A 22,133-nucleotide genomic window follows, 5' to 3' on the forward strand; every position below is an offset into this window, starting at 1 on the left:
TTGTATCTCATCGATTGAACTCCTTAATTATGTTCTCTCCTCCCCTTGTTTTTGATTGATTTGGGAATCCCAATTCAAGAAAACAAGACAAGTTTGAATCTTTGTGTTTGCATATGGGTTTTTTTTCCCCCTTCCCAAATTGGGTTTACATGGATGGATACCGTATATGGGTAGCAGCATATGAAAAATGCATTGTTGGTTTCCTCTGTTTGGTGTTTGGATTAACAGCTTGGTGGGTCTCTGATTTCGATAAGAAAATGGATTGAAATATATGCTGGGTATTGTTGATCAGATCGCAATAGTCACACAAAAAAGTAGTTCTTTTGAACCATATTTTGGTGGGAATTGAAGTTTGAATCCTATTTGCAGTCTAGTGGAAGTGGACTTCGATAATCGATTTTAGAGAACTTCAATGAATGAAAACTATATTTCCATGTTGAGCCCACCCTCATTCAAGACTGAGCTTTTGCTCAACAGCTGCAAATTTGATGTATTAATGAAGTTCCGGTTGATAGTTCATCCAATGAGTTCCGGTGCCAAATTATCTAAATTGACTCCTTTGCAAAGTAGCAGTTTCACTTCATGCATGAAGGTATGTTAGATGTCTTTCTGTTTTTTTTTTAATCTTGCTTCACTTGGATGGTGCCGCACTTGTGATTACTTGATGTTATACTTCAATTTCTACGGTACTTGTCTCAGTTTCTGAGTTTGAACATGCCTTAGTTCTGCTTTAGTTAGTGTAATTCCAAGGAAGAATTCTACAGGTCCCTGAAACTTAAATGAGTGGTGTCTCTTCAACTTTCAGTTTTAGTTGAAAAACTGATGTGCAAATCTACAGCATATGAGATTGCAGAAGAGAAGAAAATTATTACATGTAACATAATTACAATAGTCTTGTATAGTTTTCTGTTGGTTTGGCGGGGAAGAGTTTTCCCCAGCTGGAGCCATTGTACATATGTCTATTATCCTAGGTTAGAGTAGGCTTTATAGTCATTTTGGCAAGTACCATAACCAAACATAGCAGTAAGCCAGTAATTGAAACGAGACCCCACTTCTCTTTACCTACTATTGCCGGTCACCTCCCATGCATTACAGCACGAAGCCTGTCCCCACATCACTAAACTAAGGCTTTTCACTTTGCTGCTGCAGTACATCACTGAGTATCTAGTTCTTCCCTCTCCCTCTCCACCTCCACCTCTCACTCTGAGCTTCATCTTCTTTTGTTGAATAAGCATTTGTTATGTATGTGTGTATTTTTATCTTCTCTAGATTGATACATAATAGATACGGACATACATATATGCACAACTTTGTGGTACACTATATGCAGATGTGTATCCTGTATCAAGGTTATTCTTTTCATGCTTAATAACGATACAACAATGTCTGGTGAAAAACTCTCTGGTCCAAAAAGAAAAACTAAGAAGAATGTCAAGTATTCGAAATGGATGGATTAGGTTCACTTGAATGTGCTGTTTTTCAAGACTGTAGAATTGTTGATGTTAATTTACCAGACAAATCTGTGTTTGATATGTTATGTTGCATAAACATGTACATATAAGTAAGTGTGTAGGTTTGTGTGCAGACGTGTGTAGATGTTTATATAAGCATTCTTCTATAGGTTTCCTGGTGAGTTGATACATGCATATATATGTAGTCTCTTTCAGGGGCGGACATAGGGTTGGCCGGCAGGAGCCATGGCCCTAAAATTTTGATAAAGCTTCACCAGACCCATGACATAATGAGAAACTTTACTAACCGAGAAGACTACTATGAAAAAGATCATTGTTGTTGGAATCCACATATGTTGGCCCAACCAAACGAAAGATTCCAGCTTCTGCCACAGCTGTCATCCCAATCATTCATTGCCATGGTTTTCTCACACAGCAAATCTGTAAATACATGCGCACACATGTGTGGTATCTGAGAGTAAATGTTTATCATGCATTAAAATCTTTGGGGAAATGGGGAACGACGCATGAGGGGGAGATGTGTTTGCATTACTATTTCGTTTAATTTATCTTACAATGAACCAGGTTATGAGCAACCTCCGTAACGACTTCTCTGTCCTTACGGGTATGCCTGTTTGCATCTTTCATGATTGAATCACAACATGATTGAGAATGAATTTGGTCATCACAAGGTTAGTACTCTTTCTATTTTCTGGTTGTTAGTCATTATGTTTGCCATTTCTGTGTCGTCACCTCTCTGAATTTGCATTAGTTCAGTTCTAGTGGACGGTAAAAAGATGGTGATCCCTTTGTAAGGTCCGCATACTGTTCTAAACCTGGAAGAGGAAGTTAGTGCTTCTGTTCTGAGATGCTGTTCTGGAATGGAGGGTTGCTGCTGCTGTTCTTAGACTTCATGAACTCATTTTACTTTCAGACTTGGTGGGTGTAACTACTTTCCCCATGCTAAATTCATTTTCGGATTATTTCCATACTTGTTTTTAGCTATTTTATGGTTGTATTTTCACGAGACTTTTGTACAATGAATAATGTTTGAATATTGTTTTGCTTACCGTAAAGCTAACATTAATAGCAGGACTTATATTGTTCCGGAGTCATTTTACACTATTACCAGAAGAACAAGGTAGTAGGCCAAAGAAAGGTAGTTTAGTTGAAGTATAGTGGAAGATCTGTGAGCAGAAGCCAAATAGTTCAATGTCTCATTTTGTTTCAACTCAGGCCATTGAACTACAAATTGCAATCTTCGGTATATGGCTTAACTAAATAACACAACACGATTTCTCTCAATCAAAACTAGAAACGAAATAGGAAAAAATGAAAAGTTCAACTCTGGACTACTCAAAACAGGAAACCTGACATCAACTTTCTTCTTCCCCATGAAAATATTATCCTCAATAATATATCCTAAGCAAACGGAGATTAGGATGCAATAGAAGTACTGATGTCCATCTAAGCATATTTTCCACTCTGAACAAATAGAACACAGAAGAGAAGACAAAAAAACAGGCCAAAAAGTTGTGAATTAGGCAGACTATAGTGAAAAACCAGACCAATAGCCGTTTCGTCCTCACAGCAGAAAACCAAACAGTTCAATGTAATTCGCTTCGAACTCAGGACATGCGAAGTTACTCAAAACTACAAAGCTCTTCGTCATAAAGAATTACTCTTGGCCGCAAATAACTACCCTTGGCCGTATCTAATTACTCCTGGCCGCAAAATTTTGAAAGCGTAGTTACTATGCACGGTTCTTTTGTGTTATACATTCCTCTTGGCCGCATAGAATTACTTCTGGCCGCTAATAATTACCATTGGCCGAATGTAATTACTGTTGGCCGCATAGTTTTGAAAGCGTGGTTACTATGCACGATGCTTGTGTTTTACATGTCACTTGGCCGCATAGAATTACTTCTAGACGCCAATAATTACACTTGGCCGCGTGAAATTACTCTTGGCCGCATGGTATTACGCTTTGCATTCTCAAAATGCAAAGTTATTGAAAACTATGTAGTTTTGAAGTGATCATGGTTCACAGAACTCTGGGGGGGACTGCACAGAAAATTTCTACCTGTAAGATTCATCTTGAATTGATCTGAGACAATCATCTTCTACAATCCATTACAATCATTTACCATGAAAATTTTCATGTCAATCGATTTCAGATTGGTACCTTGTTCGGCTACACTGAATTAAATCATCAACTTCTTCTTCCATACTTACCCCTCAGTTCTCCTTCTTCTTTATTGCACTTAACATTGTTTCTCATCGACTGAACTCCTTAATTATGTTCTCTCCTCCCCTTGTTTTTGATTGATTTGGGAAATTCGAGAAAACAAGACAAGTTTGAATCTTTGTTTTTGCATATAGGATTTTTTTTTTCCCCTTTCCCAAACTGGGTTCACATGGATACCGTATATGGGTAGCACCATATGAGAAATGCATTGTTGGTTTCGTTTCTTTTTCCTCATTCAAGACTGAGCTTTTGCATGACAGCTGCAAATTTTATGTATTGACGAAGTTCCGGTTGATAGCTCATCCAATGAGTTCCTGTGCCAAATTATCTAGATTGAATCCTTTGCAAAGTAGCAGTTTCACTTCATGCATGAAGGTATGTTAGTTGTCTTTCGGTTTTTTTTTTTTATTATCTGAAACTTACATCAGTGGTGTCTCTTCAACTTTCAGTTTTAGTTGATGAAATGATGTGCAAATCTACAGCATATGAGATTGCACAAGAAAATTATCACATGTAACATAATTACAATGGTCTTGTTTAGCTTTCTGTTGGTTTGGCGGGGAAGAGTTTTCCCGAGCTGGAGCCATTCTACATTTGTCTATTACCTTAGGTTAGAGTAGGCTTTGTAGTCATTTTGGCAAGTATTGTCACTTTGATGTCCTACAAACATCATATCCATAGTTCTTTATTATGCAGCAGGAACACTAGACTATGTATAGATGGCTTTTTTTTTTGATAACTAAAAAATGGTTTATTGACCACCCTTGTTTTTTGACTTTATCGTAATTTTAAGTTTAAGCACTCTATCTTCAATTTAACATTGGCATTGCTGTGTTCTTTGGAAGAGCAACATATTGAAATTAATTTTGCAATCAGTATCTGATCTTAGATGCATGCTTTTGTAATTGTTGTGGAAGACAATTCAAGAGAAGTATCACTAGTTCCACTTAGAAAAGCCATGTTCTTTGCATTGGTTTAAAGGGAGACCACGTACCATTTGCAAGCTGGTTATACTCAGCAAAGAGGTATTCAATTAACTGAACTGTATTCTTTTCTATCTATATTGGACATGATATCATTGTGGTACAACCCAAGAAGCTGCAAGCTTCTGAGAAAGTGAAGTTGCTTCCACATATGTTGGCCCAACTGCCATGGTTGTCATCCCAATCATTCAGCATGGTTTTCTAACACAGTAAATCTGTATATATAAATGCATGCACTTGTGTGGGATCTGAGAGTAAATGTTTATCATGCAGTAACATCTATGGGGAAATAGGGAACGACGGATGAGGGGGAGATGTGTTTGCATTTCTATTTCGTTTAGTTTATCTTACAATGACCCAGGTTATGAGCAACCTCTGTGACGACCTCTCTGTGCTTACGGGTATGTATGTTTGCATCTTTCATGATTGAATCACAACATGATTGAGAATGAATTTGGTCATCGTTAGTACAATTTCTATTTTCTGGTTGTTAGTCATTATGTTTTCCGTTTCTGTGTCGTCAAACCTCTCTGAATTTGCATTAGTTCAACCGGAGTCTCAGTTCTAATGGACGGTAAAAAGATGGTGATCCCTTTGTAAGTTCGGCATACTGTTTTAAACCTGGAAGAGGAAGTTAATGCTTCTGTTCTGAGATCCTGTTCTGGAATGGAGGGTTGCTGCTGCTGTTCTTAAACTTCATGAACTATATTCATTTTAGTTTCAGACTTGGAGGGTGTAACTTTCCCCGTGCTAAATTCATTTTCAGATTATTTATATAGTTGTTTTTAGCTATTTTATGGTTGTTTCAGTCTATTCACTATTTTGGGTGGACCAGTTTATGTTTGGAGTGTCAATGAAATAACTATAACTATTTTATGAGTGTTTTGTGTGCTAAATCTTTGAACTATTTTCTGATTCCATGCTCTTATGGAGTTATTTGGCCACTAACATGGTAGAATTGGAAACCAAACCAAACTGAACTGGTATTTTTTTTTATTATTATCAGCAAACAAGATTTTATAAAGAACTCGATAAAGGGTACATCGAGAAGAAAGGGGAAAAACAGATGCCAATGGCTTCAGGAGCTCAGAATAGAGCACTACAAACCAAGATCATCAAAGGAAACAGAAAAAGGAAAACGTAAACATCCAACAGTCAAGTTGGATGAGTTCAAGACAGAACTTGGCAGCACCAAAATCGCCTGAAACCACGGCCTGAAATCCTCATATCTTGATAATACGAATTCTATCCAAATACCTTTTGGAGTCTTCCACGGAATAATCATTGATATTAAACCTGCCTTCGCTCCACATACCCATTCCAGTCTTTATTAAATCCACTAGTTCATCACAATCCACAGCTTTGTTGTCAAAAATTCTATTGTTTCTCTCCTTCCACAAAGATTATAGGACCACCAAGAAACTGATCTCCCAGAAAAACTTTTCAAGGTTAGGGAAGCTGTTAGAAAACCACATGGTCATGTGGTCATTAAGACTTTGGGGACATACCCAAACCAAGTGCCACCGGTTGATGATCGATACTTGATTATACAATCCAAGAGAACCTGCAATGTAACATTAAGTGCATGGGGGTTTCCACCTCCTCTGAGCAGAAAACACCCAATTGCTGACCTCCATCTCCTGCTGCAATGATTCCCAAGCGAGTATCTCCACCCTTTTTTTTCTGGAACGAACGCGCTATCATTGATAGCAAGAAAAGTACAACTGTGTTGTCGCTGTTACAATAGTAAGACAAGCCAGCGACGAGCGAAGGCCAAACAAGGGCCTAAGGAAGAGAACACAAAGTATCTCCACCTTATGAGGGCGGAGATTTTTCCAAACGGCATAAAGAGTTCTGTTCATTTGATGCTTCATTCCCTCCCCTCTCTTATAGGCAGAGTTGACAGAGAAAGGTAGATTAGAATTCCAGGCCCATTGCAGTTCGTCCTCCATTGATCTTGATAATTGTATAGTGAAAAATCTCTGCTGCAGATTTGCCAACTGGTCCAACTACCAAACAAATAAGCTTCTTCTAAACTGAAGGTTCCAGTTTTAAGATTTTGCAGACACACAGAGCTCTTCAATCTTAGCCCCCTTTTGAGTGGACAACAAAGAGCCCCGGGAATTCCTGTCTCAGGCAAATGTTACCCAACCATTTGTCATCCCTAAACCTTTTGAATCGCCTGAATGAACCTTGATCCAGGAGAATGCCAAACTCAAAATAATTACCACCAATTGAGCAGATATCCTTGCATACATTTGATACCCTGCAATTGAGTGGCATTTGACGTGTCCATCCAAACTGAACTAGTCTTGCGGTTTGGTTTTGGTATAGTTGTGCATGAATAATGGTTTGGTTTTAGTTCTCGTACTCCTTGGAACCAAAATGGTCCAGTTATTAGATTTATGTACAGAACAAATCAGGCCAGTGTGAACCCATAAGGATATCAAACAAGATTTTCTCATCACTAACATCGATAGCAGGACCTATATTGTTCCGGAGTCTTTAGGCCAAAGAAGGTAGTTTAGTTGAACTATGAGGAAGCTCTGTGAGCAGAAGACAAATAGTTCAATGTCATCTGTCTTGAACTCAGGCAGACAAACTCCAAGTATAATCTTTTATATACGGCTTAACTAAACAACACAACACAACTTCTCTCGGTCAAAACCAGAAAAACAAAAAGAATGAAAAGAATACAACTCTGGACTACTCTAAACAGGAAACATGACATCAACTTTCTTCTTCCCCCATGAGATTAAGATGCAATAAAGAAGCAAAAACAGGCCAAAATTTTGTAGATTAGGTACACTATAGTGGAAGACCAGATCAATAGCCGTTTAGTCCTCAGCATTACAGCAGAAAACCAAACAGTTCAATGTGAATTTGCTTTGAACTCGGGCCGATGAACTTATTTCATCTAGACACTGCTGAACAGAACTGAAAAACAACAAACACTATTTCTCCCTATGAACAACAAAAAGAAAAACAGAAGAATGAGAAGAATCAAACTCTACATTAGTATCAAAAGGAAACATGACCACTGCTATTCCTATTTCACCCAAGTTTGATCTCATACATGGGCCCCGGTGTCTGAATTTCCTCTTCCACGTCTGCAACGATGTCTTCAAGACTCAATGATACTCCACAGGAGAAACTGAGACTCGGCTTCAATTTTGGCACAACAACCACCTCAGCCTTATTGTTCAAAATCTGCAAAACCTTCCTCATAGAAGGCCTCGCCAAGCTGTCCGGATTCGCGCAGCTCAAACCCAGAAGCAAAAGCTTCTCCATGTTCCCTGCCTCGAACTCCCCCTTAAGCCTCTCATCCGCCGCCTCAATCACCTTCCCTTCAGAATACAACCCCCAAACCCAATCAACCAAATTCACCATCCTTTGGCTACAAATTTCCCTATCGATCGGCCTTTTTCCGCATGCCACTTCAAGAATCACCACTCCGTAGCTGAAAACATCAGTTTTCTCTGTTGCTTTTCCGTACTGAAGATACTCAGGAGCTAAGTACCCCATAGTTCCAGCGGTCAGTGTTGAAACAGGGCTCTTATCATGATCCATAAGCCTGGCCAATCCAAAATCGCCGAGCCTCGGGTTGAAACTCGCATCTAGCATTATGTTGCTAGTCTTTATGTCTCTGTGTATCACTTGCTGCTCACATTCTTGATGCAGGTATGTCAATACAGAGGCCAACCCAACTGCAATATTGTATCTATGTAGCCATGTAAGGGGATTGCCCTGGTCAGTTTCTGGGTACAGGACTTTATCAAGACTCCCATTGGGCATAAACTCGTAAACAAGTAGCAATTCTCCCTTCTCAACACACCAGCCTTGGAGCTGAACCAAGTTCTTGTGCCTCAAACAAGCAATAATCGACAATTCCGCGATGAATTCTGTTTTTCCTGTTAATTTTATAACAAGATCAAGATTATTATTATTATCATCAAAACATATAATCACAGAATCTATATTACAATGACATAAGCAATTAGAATGCATCTATCATCAATGTATTATACAGAAAAACAATATCATCAAAGTCATGTCCCTCAAAATTAGAAATATGTCTCACTATTTCAATGTAAGACATGAATATCACATACTGTAATTTGAAACTTGAAACTTTCCAATTTCCGGCCTTTACCTTCATGGTTATTATGTTTTGATCTCTTCACTGCAAAGACAGTATCCGAATCCTGAAAACAGGCTTTATAAACGGTGCCAAACGCTCCCCGGCCCACGACCCGGCCCGAATGGAACCCCCTTGTGGCTAACTTCAAGTCTCTGTAATTGAACTGTCTTGGCCCTGTCATAAGCTCTGCTTTGAAGCTCTTCTCCATTCTGACTCCTCTCCATTTCCGAACAGAAACCCACCCAAAAATCACCAGAAAAGCGCAGAAAAAGGCCGGCCCTGCGATCCCGAGTGCTAATCCAATCCTCCTATGATGCTTATTGGGCGAATCAGGAATTGGTGGCGCAATCACAGAACTATCTGATACATTGTGACCCGAAGTCGGGAGAAACCCGTATGTGTGAAAGCTCCAATTCTCAATCAAGTGAAGCTCTGTGCTTCCTTCAGTAGAAGCCGAAAAACCCACAAAGACATAATCTTTAAGATAATCAGAGAGATCAATATCAACTGACAAAAGTGGGAAATTTGGCTTGAAACTTGAATAACTCAAGAACACATTCAACCTGTGTAAACCACTCTTGTAATCAATCCAAGCAGTGATTAACTCCCCACTCTTGAGATCCAAATCAGGGTTTGCTGTCTCTATTGAAACTAGGTTCTTGATGTCTAGTCCAACGTGGTTGTCATTCGGGTCATCAAAATGGGCATCTTTTTTCGTATCGAATTCGATTGCCACGAACTTGTTTTTCGTGATTCGGCTCGAATTGACAAGACCCAAGTACCCACCGGAGCTACCCAGAGTCTGGTTATCCGGCGACAGGAAGAAGGTTAACCCGTCGCCGAACGACGCCGGGTTGATGTTGGTGATGGAAAAGGAGAATCTTGTGGAGAAAGATGAAGTGGTGTTGGACTCGGGTTGGTAAAAAGGAATTGGGTCGTTGAAGATGACGGATCCGGAGCTAGAGGAAGGGACGGTGAGTTCTCGGGTCAGCCCGATGACGCCGTTGCGGAGGTAGGAGTCGCCGAGGAGGGTGAGGTTGCGGAGGGAGAGAGACGGGAAGTCGAAGGAGAGATTCTCCGAGCGGACCAGTAGTAATGGTGAGCGTGGGAAGTTGGAGAGGATGGAGAAGAAGAGGGAGAAAACAAGGAGCTTTCTTGGATGCATTTTTTTCCTTGAGTTTCTTGAATCAATGGGCGGTGCTGAAAAGCGATGTTTTTTTTGGGAATTGAAGTGTTGTGGAGTTCTTGAAGGTGGTTTGAGTTCATGGGTTTAGGGAAGAGAGAGAGAGAGAGAGAGAGGGAGAGAGAGATTTTCTTGAATCAATGGGTGGTGTAGAAGGAGAGGTTAGTGTGGGAATTGAAGTTGTGGGGAGTTCTTGAAGGTGGTTGAGTTCGTGGGTTTAGAGAGAGAGAGAGAGAGGCGGTGGTGGTGGTGGGAAAATGGGGTTCGAACGGTTGAGGAATGGGCGCGTGGGTGGGTTTTATTTGGGGGAGAACATGGGTTTATAACGGTTACATGCTTTCTTTCGGTTTTTGGCTTTTTTGCCATTTGGTATGTTGGGACCCCCATGTTAAGCCGCAAAAACAATATCTTGAGTGAGAAACCAATAAAAAAAAAAAAAGTACTTATATATCCAAATGTACCAAATGATTGTAGCATAATTAAGGATATAATAATTTTACAACCACATACAAACACTTATACACACACTCACAAATGTGACGAGCCCCACACATACTGCTCAAACTCAAAGGTGGGCCCACCACCTTTGTAGTTAATGGATACCAATCATTTTATTTTTTATAAGCTATTTTAACTATTACGTGCTTATTTTTTATTTGTGAAAGAAATTGAAAAATAAGAATGTAAAATAACCGGGGTTTTTCAAATCAAACCAAAATACATTACCAAAACGAGAAACCTACAGCCACCAACCCATGGGGTCCTGAATCTACACCAAGGGGCACATGGAGCCCACTCCGGTCCCACACAGATGATCTGAGCTGTTCAATAATTTAAAAAAAAAACGAGTATGTTCCGTGAAAAATTAACTCAATCCAATACGTATAAATGATCAATTCAATCTTTCTATTTTTCATCCAATCTTCTAATTTTTTCTGTTTTTTCAAAAATGAGAAGATTGAATTAAACACCTAAATATCGGATTGAGCTCGTTTCTCATAGATCACTCGAGTTTTTTTTAAAAAAAATTATTGAACAACTCAAATCATCTGTGCAGATTCCAGAATGAGCTTCGCGTACCCGTCAGTGGCTATAGCAAGATTCTTACCAAAATGAGAATGTGAATTTGCGTTGTGTAGAGTTTTTGCATTACCACTCTGGGTGAAACAAAGTTTGATAATTTCAAGATGAGATTGGAATCTAAGCCCAAGGCGTACAGCGAAAAGGTTGTCAGTGTAGGTGGAGAGGTTTGGAGCCTTGGAGGATTCAATGGTGACGACAGAGCTTTGTGAGAATTTTCGGTGCCGCATGGGTATATTACTGGCTCGACACATCTAAGCCATCCAATATACTTTTGAAAGGTCTAGATTGAAACCCTCTCATTCCACCACTTTCTCTTTTATTTTTCTCTTTTAAAATTCAAGCCGTCCAAAACCGCAATGAAAGGCTCGGATGTGCCGAGCAGGTACCACATCATACGCACCCGTCACCGAAAAATTCTTCGAGCTTTGGAGTTGGGAATTCAATAGTGACGAGTGAAAGCCATGTTTGTTTTCGACTGACTGAAAGCCATGTGATTCAGTAATTATTGAGCCCAAACTCCCACATGATTGTCCAAAAGGTCGAAAATTATTCCCTTGACACCTCATAGAGCCGTTATAAAGAGACAGACAAACAACAAGAGTCCCACTTGGTTCCTTTTTAATAAGGTTAGGTTGACTGCTCATCAAATCACTAGTGTCGGTTTGACCTTTGAATGAAATGCAAAATTATTAGAGGGAGCGCCGCGCATTGCTTTAGGATAATAATAATAATTTATAATTCTAGTCTAGTTATAAAACAAGTCATTTAAGAATGTACCAAAAAAAAAAAACATTATTCTCATGAGCACCCAAATCTTTGGAGTATTGTGCAGTATTTATAGCTATTTTTTGTATTTAGTCCTTTAGGGCTGCAAACACAATCGAGTTGGTCACCAGCAGCTCGAGGCTCAACTCGACTCATGAGTAATCGAGCTCAAGTTTTTAGGCTCACGTAGCAAATGAGCTAATTTCAACACTTTAAAGCTCAACACGTTAGTACAGACTCGACTCATTTATAGAGGCTCGTTTAGTAAATAAAAGAGGCTCGGCTCGTTTACAAATGAGCCGAGCTTGATCTCGAGTTTTAGGCTCATTTAGTAAATGAATCGAGCTCAGACACTACGAAGCTCGGCTCAGCTCGTTTGCACCCCTACTACAATGTGAACCAAGCTGCCATTAGGACTTGAGTCATATTTGGCTAAGCTTAAACAACTCGGTGTGTTCCACTAATAAAAACAAGCACTTATTTTTTGAATTAAAGCAAAAAATAGTTACTTAAAAAATAATAACCGTAACGGAACAGGGCCGTCACTCCCTGGATGGTGTGATGGTGTGTTTATAACTTTGACTCGGTTATGTTGTCCTAGAATAAGGGAATGAGAAATAGAAATTCCTTTACAGATAAGTAATAACAATCCAGATACGGTGCAATTTTGGCTACTTCCACGGCTAGTTAATTTTGGCCTGAATCACCAAGGAAGCATCAGTTTAGAGTTAAGCTAATAATACTCTTCCATGGAATAAACTCGTGAGTTGTTCCACAGAGAATAGGGTAAATAAATACCTCAGTTCACATTGCACATGAAGTCTGTACATCTCTACAAGCCTGTGATCTTTGGCTACAAATGTTAAAATAGTTTTTCCTTGTTGGTCATCAAGAACAGAAATGCTACTATTTGATGGAGCTAAGACTTTAGAGGAAATCGGAGAACGTAAAGGATGACAGATGAACAAACTATGAGATGATAGTGATGATAAGAGGGGGAGATACAGAGGACAAGGTGGGAGAAAGAGACAGTACCTTTATCTACTTAAGTTAATGTAACAATGATTTTGGAGGCCACAGAACAATTTCAACCAACTTGGGGCCTATTTTAGCTGTAATTTTTTTGGCCGGATGACTGCACATGGAAAATTATGTTCTTTAATTCGACAATCTCTATTATGGTTCCATGAGAATTAAGCTGTATAGGAAGATTGCATTCATCTTGAGAAGCAGGAAAAAAAATGGGGAGCTACCTTCATCTATATTGCAGAAGCTTTCATGGGGGAATATTATATCTGGATCAACTTTTGTCTGGGATGAAAGAACAAAAGCCACTGAATTTTTACTGCAAAAGGCAAGTCTAAACTCATTAAAGGTTTCAGTTCCTTGGTTTCCAGAAAATTGATACACGTCAATCAAGCACAAGGCATATGGGATGGGGGGAACACTTTCATGTGCTTTCAAGATTGTATTGAGTCTATTGACGCTGAGAAGCCAAAATTAGGATAATAACCTGGCCCAAGAAGGAATAAATTTTTTGGTGGAAATTTCATTCTCGTCATCTTCATCATCATCTGAGCATTGATATGGAGAAATCTCATATGACTTTTCTCGAATTGTCTTGGCCATACAGTTATCCTTTTCAGTAGTTGTTGTCAAGATACTTTTTGGCTAGGAGGAGGAAGGAAAACATTATAACGTTTAACATGACATCAATTGGCATATCTAATACCATTAGTAACCAAGGGGTTAATACATATAAGTCCAGTAATACGAACAAATGTCTGAGCACAGAGAAAAATAATAAGGAAAAGGACGTGACTTTTTTCCATTCCACTACTAGTTAAACAAAAGAGAAAAAACCGGCCTCACTTATGGCTTAAGTGGTGGGAGTGCCGGCCTCCATACCAGTTCAAGCCCTTCCATAATCGCTACAAACATCTTGTGCTGGTCGTTCATCTGCTTGGTTAGTCAAGCATGAGCTAGTAATAGCCTCCTCTCCATATGGCACAAACGGAGGAAGGTAAATATGGTTTCAAGTTTCACCAATCCTCCATGGATTCCCTAAAGGATATAGGGGCATAACACCATACAGTCCCAAATTATAAAGATGCTGCGCATTCAATTTTCTCTGCTGTAATAACTGCAACTAATTGTGAGCACACAGATATGGTGTATCTTTTTTCAGGTGACCATGTACTTTTCAGTGGTTCAAGAGAGAGAGAGATAAGTGGAAAAGCACACAACGACGAATTTCACCCTAATAAACTCTTCATGGTGTACAAGATAGTTCTGATCTGAGGCAGTACATGTATTCCCTAGTTTCTTTTTCTTATGTAGGAGAAAATCAAACAGGATTACGAAAGTACCTAATTCAAAGTGAAAGGGTCAATGCAATTCAAACACTTGACGTCCCACCCACCGTTCTCTAAGGTGTCACTTAGGTGCCGTAGGCCAAAAACCTATTTCAAAATGGGCTGTTTCTGATACAAGTACGCCTGCTATCCCTTCTCTCACTAATCATTCTACTCTCACATGTTGCAACTAGTGTGAAATGGAGAATTTTTACCTGAAAATTTTTGCACATGCATAGAGCTCAAGTAAGAGAGCTCTTTTTTTTCAGCTATCTACATGATTGAGAACTTTACCTCACCACTATCATCACCGACGCTAGCAGCTTCACAATCGTGGACTGCTTGTATGACATTGCTGGTCGAACTGTCAGCAGCCCTAGGTTCAGTCTGTTGCTGTCTCCTAATATTGTTATCTCCTCCTTCCTTTTCCAGTTTCTGATGTCTTCTGAAGTCACACTTAGTTTCCTTCTTGTTGGTCACCTTTTCATCCTACAACAGAATTCACCATAAGTGGTGCAGCAACAATATCAAACGGAAAGGAATAACAAGTGCATCGTATAAAAGGATCCTACTATGGCACAGAATGATACTTCTTTCTCTGCTTTCCCAACTCGTAGTTTTTCATCTCTCCGTTGTCGTGCTTCTTCAGTTCTCTGTCTTTTTCTTTCCTTCTCCTTTTGCTCTTCTTCCTCCCTTAGTCTTTTCTTTGCGACCATATCAGCATCTTTTCTCTTCTGCTCCTCTTCCTTCTTCTTCTTGTTTAACTCCATTTGCCAAAAACTTTCTTGTTCTACTCTTCCTCGTTCAAGCTTCAGTGCTTCCTTTATCATCTTGCCTTCATTCTGTCTTTTTTCTTCAAGGCGCTTTGCAGCCTCGGCAGCCTGCAGTGCCTTCACTTTGATGTGTCTCTTCCCTACAAAGTGCCACAAAACTTTCTGATTCGTAAAATTTAAATGAACTCCCAAAATGTTTTGCCAATGTGCATGACAAAATAGCAAGTAGATGTTCAGAGACAGAAAGAGACAATAGATGTTCAGTTTCATAGCCACATCAATTTCATAGCTACATCAATTTCAAAGTAGATGTTCAGAGACGGAAAGAGACAATAGATGTTCAGTTTCATAGCCACATCTATGAAATTGAACTGGAATGATGTAACAGAAACTGGCAGCAGCATCAAAAAAATTGCAAGTAGCTTCCAAAAATACAATAACCAATATCTTTGTAAGTCATAATCATAATGCCTAAATCTATGTAGTTGGACTCAGTAAATTAACCCATATGCAAAATTGTATTCTAGCAAAACAGCAAACAATCCTGGCAAAGCCAAGAATCAAATTTAGCAATTACAAATCAAACCAAACAGAACCTTAAGTCCCAATCACTTGGGGAAATATAGCTACTGAATTAAATAGTAGAATTGGCATAACAATGGACCCTTCTTGGAATATGAAACTATAAGGATCCAAACTAGCTTTCACAGCGGTGATAGATTGAAAAAGATTTATATTCGAAAATTCTTGGGATGGAAGAAAAAACCTGACCCAAAAGATGAAATGAAGAAACAAGTTACCCGTACCAATTGCTGCCACTTGCTTTTGTTGAATAAGGGGAACAAAGGAAGTGATGTTTGAAACAACGTTGTTACTCTTAGACTCCTTCTCTGATATACTCTGCCCACATTTCCTCAAACTGGTTTTCCCTGAAAATTTCGGCCCGTTGGATCTGCTCTTCAGTGATTCCTAAGTAGCCTTCTTAACACGGTTTGTACTTATTGATGAAGTATGGTTCTCCACTGCCTCATTTTTACATCTCCTCTTATTGCTGTAGCAATTTCCATGCTTCTGGTCAACCCTACCATGAGTCTCAGTGAAGCTGACTTCAGTGAGAACAGATTCTAAACTAGTTCTATCAGGAGAGTTCTCTACTGCCGAAACAGATGTAGGACAATCTTCACGTGCTTCTGTTATCTCAGCAAGTGGTTCTCTTTTGGCACCACAAGTCTCCAGAGTTGAGCAAATGTCTTCTTCGGAAGTGTCGGCTGCCCCATCTATATTCTCATTCTCTCCGCCAACGCTGTGATCTTCCTCAATTGGATAGCATGTAAGCTCTGTGTTTAAGCTCCGTTGCTTCTCCAAACTACTGGATTTTGAATTGCGGTCCCAGAGATTTCCTACAGGAGACGTATAAGGTTTTGCTGAACTCCAACCATAACGAGGATATGACACCCCTTGGCAAAACATTTTGTCAGTCCATTCGGTAGAGACTGGTACAAGCCTGGTGTTCCATGCTGTTTCAATGTAGTTGTAGTTGAAAATTGAGACAGGGGGGTATCCGAGCTAACAGTTTTGCAAAGCTGTTCCAGAACACTAGCACGTTCTATTGTGGTACTTGGAAGGTTAAATTTGTCAAAGATGTTAGAAATTCCATGTGGTTGTTCATTCTCCTCAGCGTCAATTGTGAACCCCTCAATCTGGGACCCAGTCTGATCAAAACCAATAGAGGCCAGTTGCTGGTTTTGTGGAGACACAGCCCAATTATAATATAAGCAATCACTTTTAAATTGAGGTTTTGTTTCCTGCAGTATGCTCTCTGTATGAGCCAAGTCATCCTCATATTCCGTGACAACAGTATTCTCAGAAAGCACCAATTTCTTGAAGTTCTGTTGATCGCACTGTTTCCATACATCATGAACAATGCTAGTATCCGCTTCTTCCACATTTTCAGTGGAGCAACCATGGGAGCCTCTAGCTTCCTCTTTGGTCACAATTGAGACAAAGGACGTCCCTAAATTTCCACACTCGGATGTTGAAGAGGTGTTTGTAATCTTATATCTCCATTCAGAGTCTATTTCATCCTGTTCCATATTTACATCCGAAGAGAAAGTTAATATTACTTCCTCAAATAGAAAAGAAAGGCCAAAACAGATGCAGAGGAATCTGCTTCAACCACAGCAGCCCACAGCATACAGATGCAGAATCCTCAACTGGAGAATGAACACTTTACCGATCAAGTTACTTCAAAAACCATCAAGTTTCCCTACGATAAAGTTGAAAATTGAAATGCATTACATTCCAAACGTAAATTTCTGTCATTTACTCATCAAACATGCACTAAAGTTGAACCCGCATTAGGCCTCAAGTTTCAATTAGGCAATAAAACCCAAAAGAGAAGGATGACAGTCCCAAAACTGGGTGAGATTTCTTTTTGGGGAATAAAGAAGGTTTTGAGGGACGGAGCATAACTATGCCATATAACTATTCATCCTACTGTTTCAAAAGCCAAACATAGTTAGGCGCAAGACTTGACCAATCATTCACGACACTCAATTACATCACAATCTCAGTTGGACCCTTGTTTGGTAATCTATGACAAGATGCAAGATTTTGGTTCTTTATTCATTTAGTAGTGACGAAGAAAAAGGATCATTTTAACCATTTAAGGAGGTAAGAAGTCCCAGAAGCAAACTAATCCAACAGATATCAGGGAATTGCAAACTCGGGCTTCAGATTTTTTACCAACGTAAGATTTTATTTTTTTTATAATGATTTTCAATGAATGACGTGTAACTGTTATCTTTAACAGAAAAATGATGTAACAGACTTTTCTAGAGGTTTCTTACATATGTATGTTGAGCAACCTACCCAGCCCAACGCTTACATAGCGTTCAAAGCATTATAGGAAAGACAATTGTGATTCCATATCTTCTCTCCATATAAGCCAGCTAAATAGGTTGCATGTACATTAAGCTCGAGAAAATTAATTATTACATTAGAAAAACTACCTGTTCAAGTTGGAGCTCGGGTGAAGTCTCAATTACTTGTGCCAAATGGTAGTGTACATTCTGGTGCGTTTCCACATTGGGACTCTTATCAGCATTGGATCGTGCTACATCCTCCTCATGGGACTCTGGAAAATGTTGAAATCATAAAACAGATTCAACATTACATCCAACTTTCTTCAAGTGTCCACTCATGGCGTGCCCTCCAGTACTGTGAGTCTCTTTCACCCTAAAGCTGGGAGAAGCAGAAAAGCAATTAGTTTGTTCTCCATCAATCTTTCTCCTCTCAAACTGAGGCCAGGAATCCTCAGTGACAGACCTCAAGCATCTTCCCGACGCTAACGACTTCTCTAAATGTCCATCTATCATTCCAGAAGAACCAAAATTCCCATCCTCGCGGCATGGAGAACCAGCTGAACCACATGCTAATAAGCCATCATCTCCTTCGTGTGTTTTCCTTTCCATCGGGGTTCTCTCACTACCATCCAAACTACCCAATGCTCCCTTTCCAAATTCATTTCCAGCACAAATCAAGTCTCGGTTATCTTCTACACTGCACTGCCTTACTTCAAGAACAGTGCTACTGGGATCTGTGATTACCACCTCCCCAACCAGGCAGCCTTGATCTCCAGTTGAGTCTTTGTTCAAACTCGAGACAAGGGATGGCACTAATGTTGGTGTTCGAGCCTGGAAGGAATTGCCTCACTTCTATCCCCTCCGGAATAGCCATGTCTACCCTGTCAAGCATTAGAGAAGACAAATCCTGCATTAGATGAACATGAACGAAAGTGACAAAGCAAGGGATAACTTCGGCTATAAGCAGTTATCCTTAAGGAAGGACCAGTATGCTAGTGATAACGTTTTTGTTCGCAACAATAACAAATATACACATGGCATTATGTGGTACTCCCAAGATGAATTCAACAGTCCAGGCAAAGAAAGAATCTAAACTCAAGTGTGGACAAGTATTGTAAACAACATATTACTAATAGTGTCAATTCAAATCCATACATGTAAAGGTCAATATACTTTTACACAATACATGCACAGTCGCACACACAATAGTTGGATCGGTGAAGGATGTCATATAACTAAAGAACTTCGAGACTAGAAACTGTGAAATAATTACCTCTTTAACTTGTTGCTCAGGTGAATATTCAAATGCTTCCTTCGTATGACTTTCCACTTTTTGATGCATTTCTATATCCAGTCTCATATCAACATTAGATACCGAAATATCTCCCCCATGAGAAACAGGTAAGTGTTGAATTTCTAAAACAGCATCTGAATGAGCTTGAGCATTCTTAAGATTCTTATTAACTTCTGATTTTGATACCTCTTCATAAACTTCAAGGCACTCTTCCATATGGGCTACAGAAGAAACCCTCTGAGCTGTTGTTGATCTTTTTGAGACCCCTTGCTCTATTGGTTGCTTCTTCAAAGATTTTCTAGAAGGGTACTCAACAACTAATTTATCTAGTGATGTGGGAGACGCAACTGAAGTACCAAATCCTTTTCCCGTTGGTTTGTCCGGCCTGCATTTTTTCACATCAAAGTCAGTAAGTGCAGTTTCTGAGTCACAATCAACTTTTCCTTCCTGGTGGACAATAGCATCAGTGTCAGGGCAATGATGGACTACTTCATTGCTGGACAGATTCTGCACAGGCTTTCCCGACCTGTCTAACGAGTTAATGAGTAGAGACTTTTTAGAAGTACCGGATTTTGACCGTGTAACTCTTTGGCTGGTAGTATCAGATAAATGAATAGGCTTCAATACTCCTTTGCTTTCTGACCATGTCATTTGAGCACCAATTCCCTTGGCCAAATCAGAAGAATTACCGTCACGACTAGACAGATTGCAAGAACCTCTACCACGAAAAATGATATCATCCTTTTCCTTGATAAGGCATTCTCCTTTTTCCAGTCTGATCCCATTAGAAGAAACATTGGTTTCATTCCCATCACCAAAACGATTTTTAGATGTTGCTTTTGCACTTTCACGAAGTTCTAGAGCCTTTTGTCTTGACTTCGACCTTTGTATTCCGACAAATGACTGACCTGGCACAGAATGAATGTTTGAGAGCCTCCTGTAAATCTGCTGCTGAGGAGAGGAAATCATATGATCCAACTCATGGACAGGATTTAAGGCACATCCAGTGTCATTTTTATGGCACTTAGTCAAGGTTGTCGGCCTCTCCCCTATCTCGACACCTTTGTTAGACTCATGGGTTTTCTTGACTAACCATTCTGATAACTCTCCATTATCTCGGATGATATTTGGCTCATTGTGCCAGTATCTATGAACGCCTGAATAAGGGACAGCATGTGCTGGATGAAGATTAAGAAGTTCAGAAATCAGCTCTTCTTTCTTCAACTCTGCAGTGATCAATGTAGTTAGAGGAATCTATAAACACTGGATACTTACAATGACAATGACAATAGTCGAATTAAGGCATGTCTTAGACCTGATGGCCTCCCACCAATAGATGAAAAGTTATATCATATCCAGTTCTAGCACCAATCACAATATTTGACATGATATTTTATTATTTCATCGTCATACATAATCAGTGGATTCAGTGCAAAGCATAAAAGTGTAAAAAGATATGATTGCTACAGGCTATAGGGATTTTGGATTTTTCAATTTGTATGGATTTTGTATTGCAGAAGCCTGTGGTGCACTCTCAAAAAAAATGTTGGCAAATAATTTGGTTGCCAAAAAGATGCATAACTAATCAAAAAGAAGTGTAACTATTTTGGGGTGTACTGTGCACACCTATTCGTAACTCCGCCAAAATAGTACGTAACTAATGTAAAAATGTGTAATTAATGAGCCAAAAAAATATGTTTATCGTACACCAAAAATATGCGTTATCATCCTCCAAAACTATGAGTCCCATCATACACTTCAAAGACACGCCCCCATGTAACTTGTCAAAAAAAAAAAATGTGTAACATACGCCGAAAAAAGGAGTAACATTTCTAGTGTGTACCATAGCTTTCTCCTTTCGGATTTCTTGACCAGCTTCATTTTTCTTTTTGTCCATATCACACAGGGAAAATTGGTATGATATTTTAATAGCTAGAGGAATTATAAATCCACAAATTCATAATCAGCATGATCGGAATTGCTCATGTCCCGCAATTAGAGAATTTTGAAATATCACGATTCCACGTTGCGACTTATTCACTCCTAGTTTCTTCATCAACCAAAAGACTAAAGCAATCAAAACGCTATCGTTTAACCGAAATTCAATGGGGCAAAGTGAGAGATACCTCTGGGCCCTGAAGTTTCGGAGTTGAATTTAGGGTTCCACAGCCAAGGAGGAGGAGTAATGATAGGAATGGAGGGCTTTATTGTAATTACTTAGACATTTTGGACTTTTGATGTAATTCTGGCTCTTGTAATTCTGTTGGGTTGTTAGTCGGTTAGAGGAAGAGAATATAATCGAGAATTGGGGAAGAGCGGGGGAGGTGGGTATTCACATTTTCTTGCTCTCTCTCATCTCTCTCTCTTTTCCACTCTCCTGTAATTCTCTCTTCTCATTTCTCCTGTAATTCAATTTTACCTTCAATAATACAATTCAAGCTCGATTCTTGAGCTTTTCTCTCTGTAAAAGATTGTATCAGTGGTATCAGAGCCAGGTTCCTCTGACTGTGGAGATCGCACAATGGCGGATAACACTCGTGCTCAGGAGATCAAACGATTGGATGAATCAATTCGGAAATTGTCAGACACTACCAATGAATCCATTCAGCGTTTTACCAACATTACGGATCGACAAGCAGCTTCGATTGAGGGTTTCAAAGATACGATGGAGGGAATCAAGAATCTGATCACCACTTTGAACTCGAAGTATGAACAGATCCAAGAAAAGGTATCCACGTTTTCTTCTTCTCCGTTACTTCCAAACCCTAGTCAAAACCAGGGTTTCGCTCGTATGTTCCAACCGAAACTTGACTTTCCGAAATTTTTTGGGGAGGATCCAGAGTCTTGGATTTACAAGTGTGAAAAGTATTTCGAGTTGAATGTAATCGAGGAAAATCAAAAGTTACGTCTAGCTTCCCTACATATGGAAGATAAGGCAATGCATTGGTATAGGTGGTTTGAGAAGTCCCACACTTTGCGCAATTGGAGATAATT

The 22,133-nt window shown here is 39.5% G+C and overlaps 3 protein-coding genes across 3 annotated transcripts; all 3 read right to left on the bottom strand.

Moving 5' to 3' along the window:
- Positions 1-7,394: 7,394 nt before the first annotated feature.
- On the bottom strand, positions 7,395-10,444 carry LOC131323525 (probable L-type lectin-domain containing receptor kinase S.7). Its single transcript, XM_058355363.1, has 2 exons — positions 8,836-10,444; positions 7,395-8,593 (listed from the first exon to the last, which is right to left on the bottom strand). The coding sequence occupies exons 1-2, from the start codon at positions 9,986-9,988 to the stop codon at positions 7,737-7,739; spliced, it is 2,010 nt and encodes a 669-aa protein (XP_058211346.1). The 5' UTR covers positions 9,989-10,444; the 3' UTR covers positions 7,395-7,736.
- A 2,346-nt stretch (positions 10,445-12,790) lies between these two features.
- LOC131322580 (uncharacterized) lies at positions 12,791-17,074 on the bottom strand. Its single transcript, XM_058353939.1, has 8 exons — positions 16,600-17,074; positions 16,008-16,498; positions 15,782-15,950; positions 14,799-15,121; positions 14,503-14,697; positions 13,368-13,525; positions 13,108-13,199; positions 12,791-12,989 (listed from the first exon to the last, which is right to left on the bottom strand). Exons 1-8 carry the CDS (start codon positions 17,072-17,074, stop codon positions 12,958-12,960), a joined length of 1,935 nt encoding a protein of 644 aa, XP_058209922.1. The 3' UTR covers positions 12,791-12,957.
- On the bottom strand, positions 15,950-21,536 carry LOC131322591 (uncharacterized). Its single transcript, XM_058353958.1, has 5 exons — positions 21,513-21,536; positions 21,266-21,341; positions 19,119-20,365; positions 17,993-18,726; positions 15,950-17,065 (listed from the first exon to the last, which is right to left on the bottom strand). Exons 1-4 carry the CDS (start codon positions 21,534-21,536, stop codon positions 18,658-18,660), a joined length of 1,416 nt encoding a protein of 471 aa, XP_058209941.1. The 3' UTR covers positions 15,950-17,065; positions 17,993-18,657.
- Positions 21,537-22,133: the final 597 nt, after the last annotated feature.

This window comes from Rhododendron vialii, chromosome 4a (assembly GCF_030253575.1).
Source record: "Rhododendron vialii isolate Sample 1 chromosome 4a, ASM3025357v1".
Taxonomy (NCBI): Eukaryota; Viridiplantae; Streptophyta; class Magnoliopsida; order Ericales; family Ericaceae; genus Rhododendron; species Rhododendron vialii.

Bases quoted from the DNA above. Each gene is read 5' to 3' on its own strand.
- LOC131323525 (XM_058355363.1), bottom strand. From the start codon at position 9,988: ATGCATCCAAGAAAGCTCCTTGTTTTCTCCCTCTTCTTCTCCATCCTC. The intron at 8,594-8,835 runs GTAAAGGCCGGA...TAAAATTAACAG, and splicing joins AAAACATAATAACCATGAAG to GAAAAACAGAATTCATCGCG.
- LOC131322580 (XM_058353939.1), bottom strand. From the start codon at position 17,074: ATGGAACAGGATGAAATAGACTCTGAATGGAGATATAAGATTACAAAC. The intron at 16,499-16,599 runs GTACCACAATAG...ACATTGAAACAG, and splicing joins TGACAAATTTAACCTTCCAA to CATGGAACACCAGGCTTGTA. The intron at 13,200-13,367 runs GTTATTATCCTA...TGCCTTTTGCAG, and splicing joins TTTATTCCTTCTTGGGCCAG to TAAAAATTCAGTGGCTTTTG.
- LOC131322591 (XM_058353958.1), bottom strand. From the start codon at position 21,536: ATGAGAAGAGAGAATTACAGGAGA. The intron at 20,366-21,265 runs GTATCTCTCACT...TGATCACTGCAG, and splicing joins CGAAACTTCAGGGCCCAGAG to AGTTGAAGAAAGAAGAGCTG. The intron at 18,727-19,118 runs GTAATTATTTCA...AATGCTTGACAG, and splicing joins CTGAGCAACAAGTTAAAGAG to GGTAGACATGGCTATTCCGG.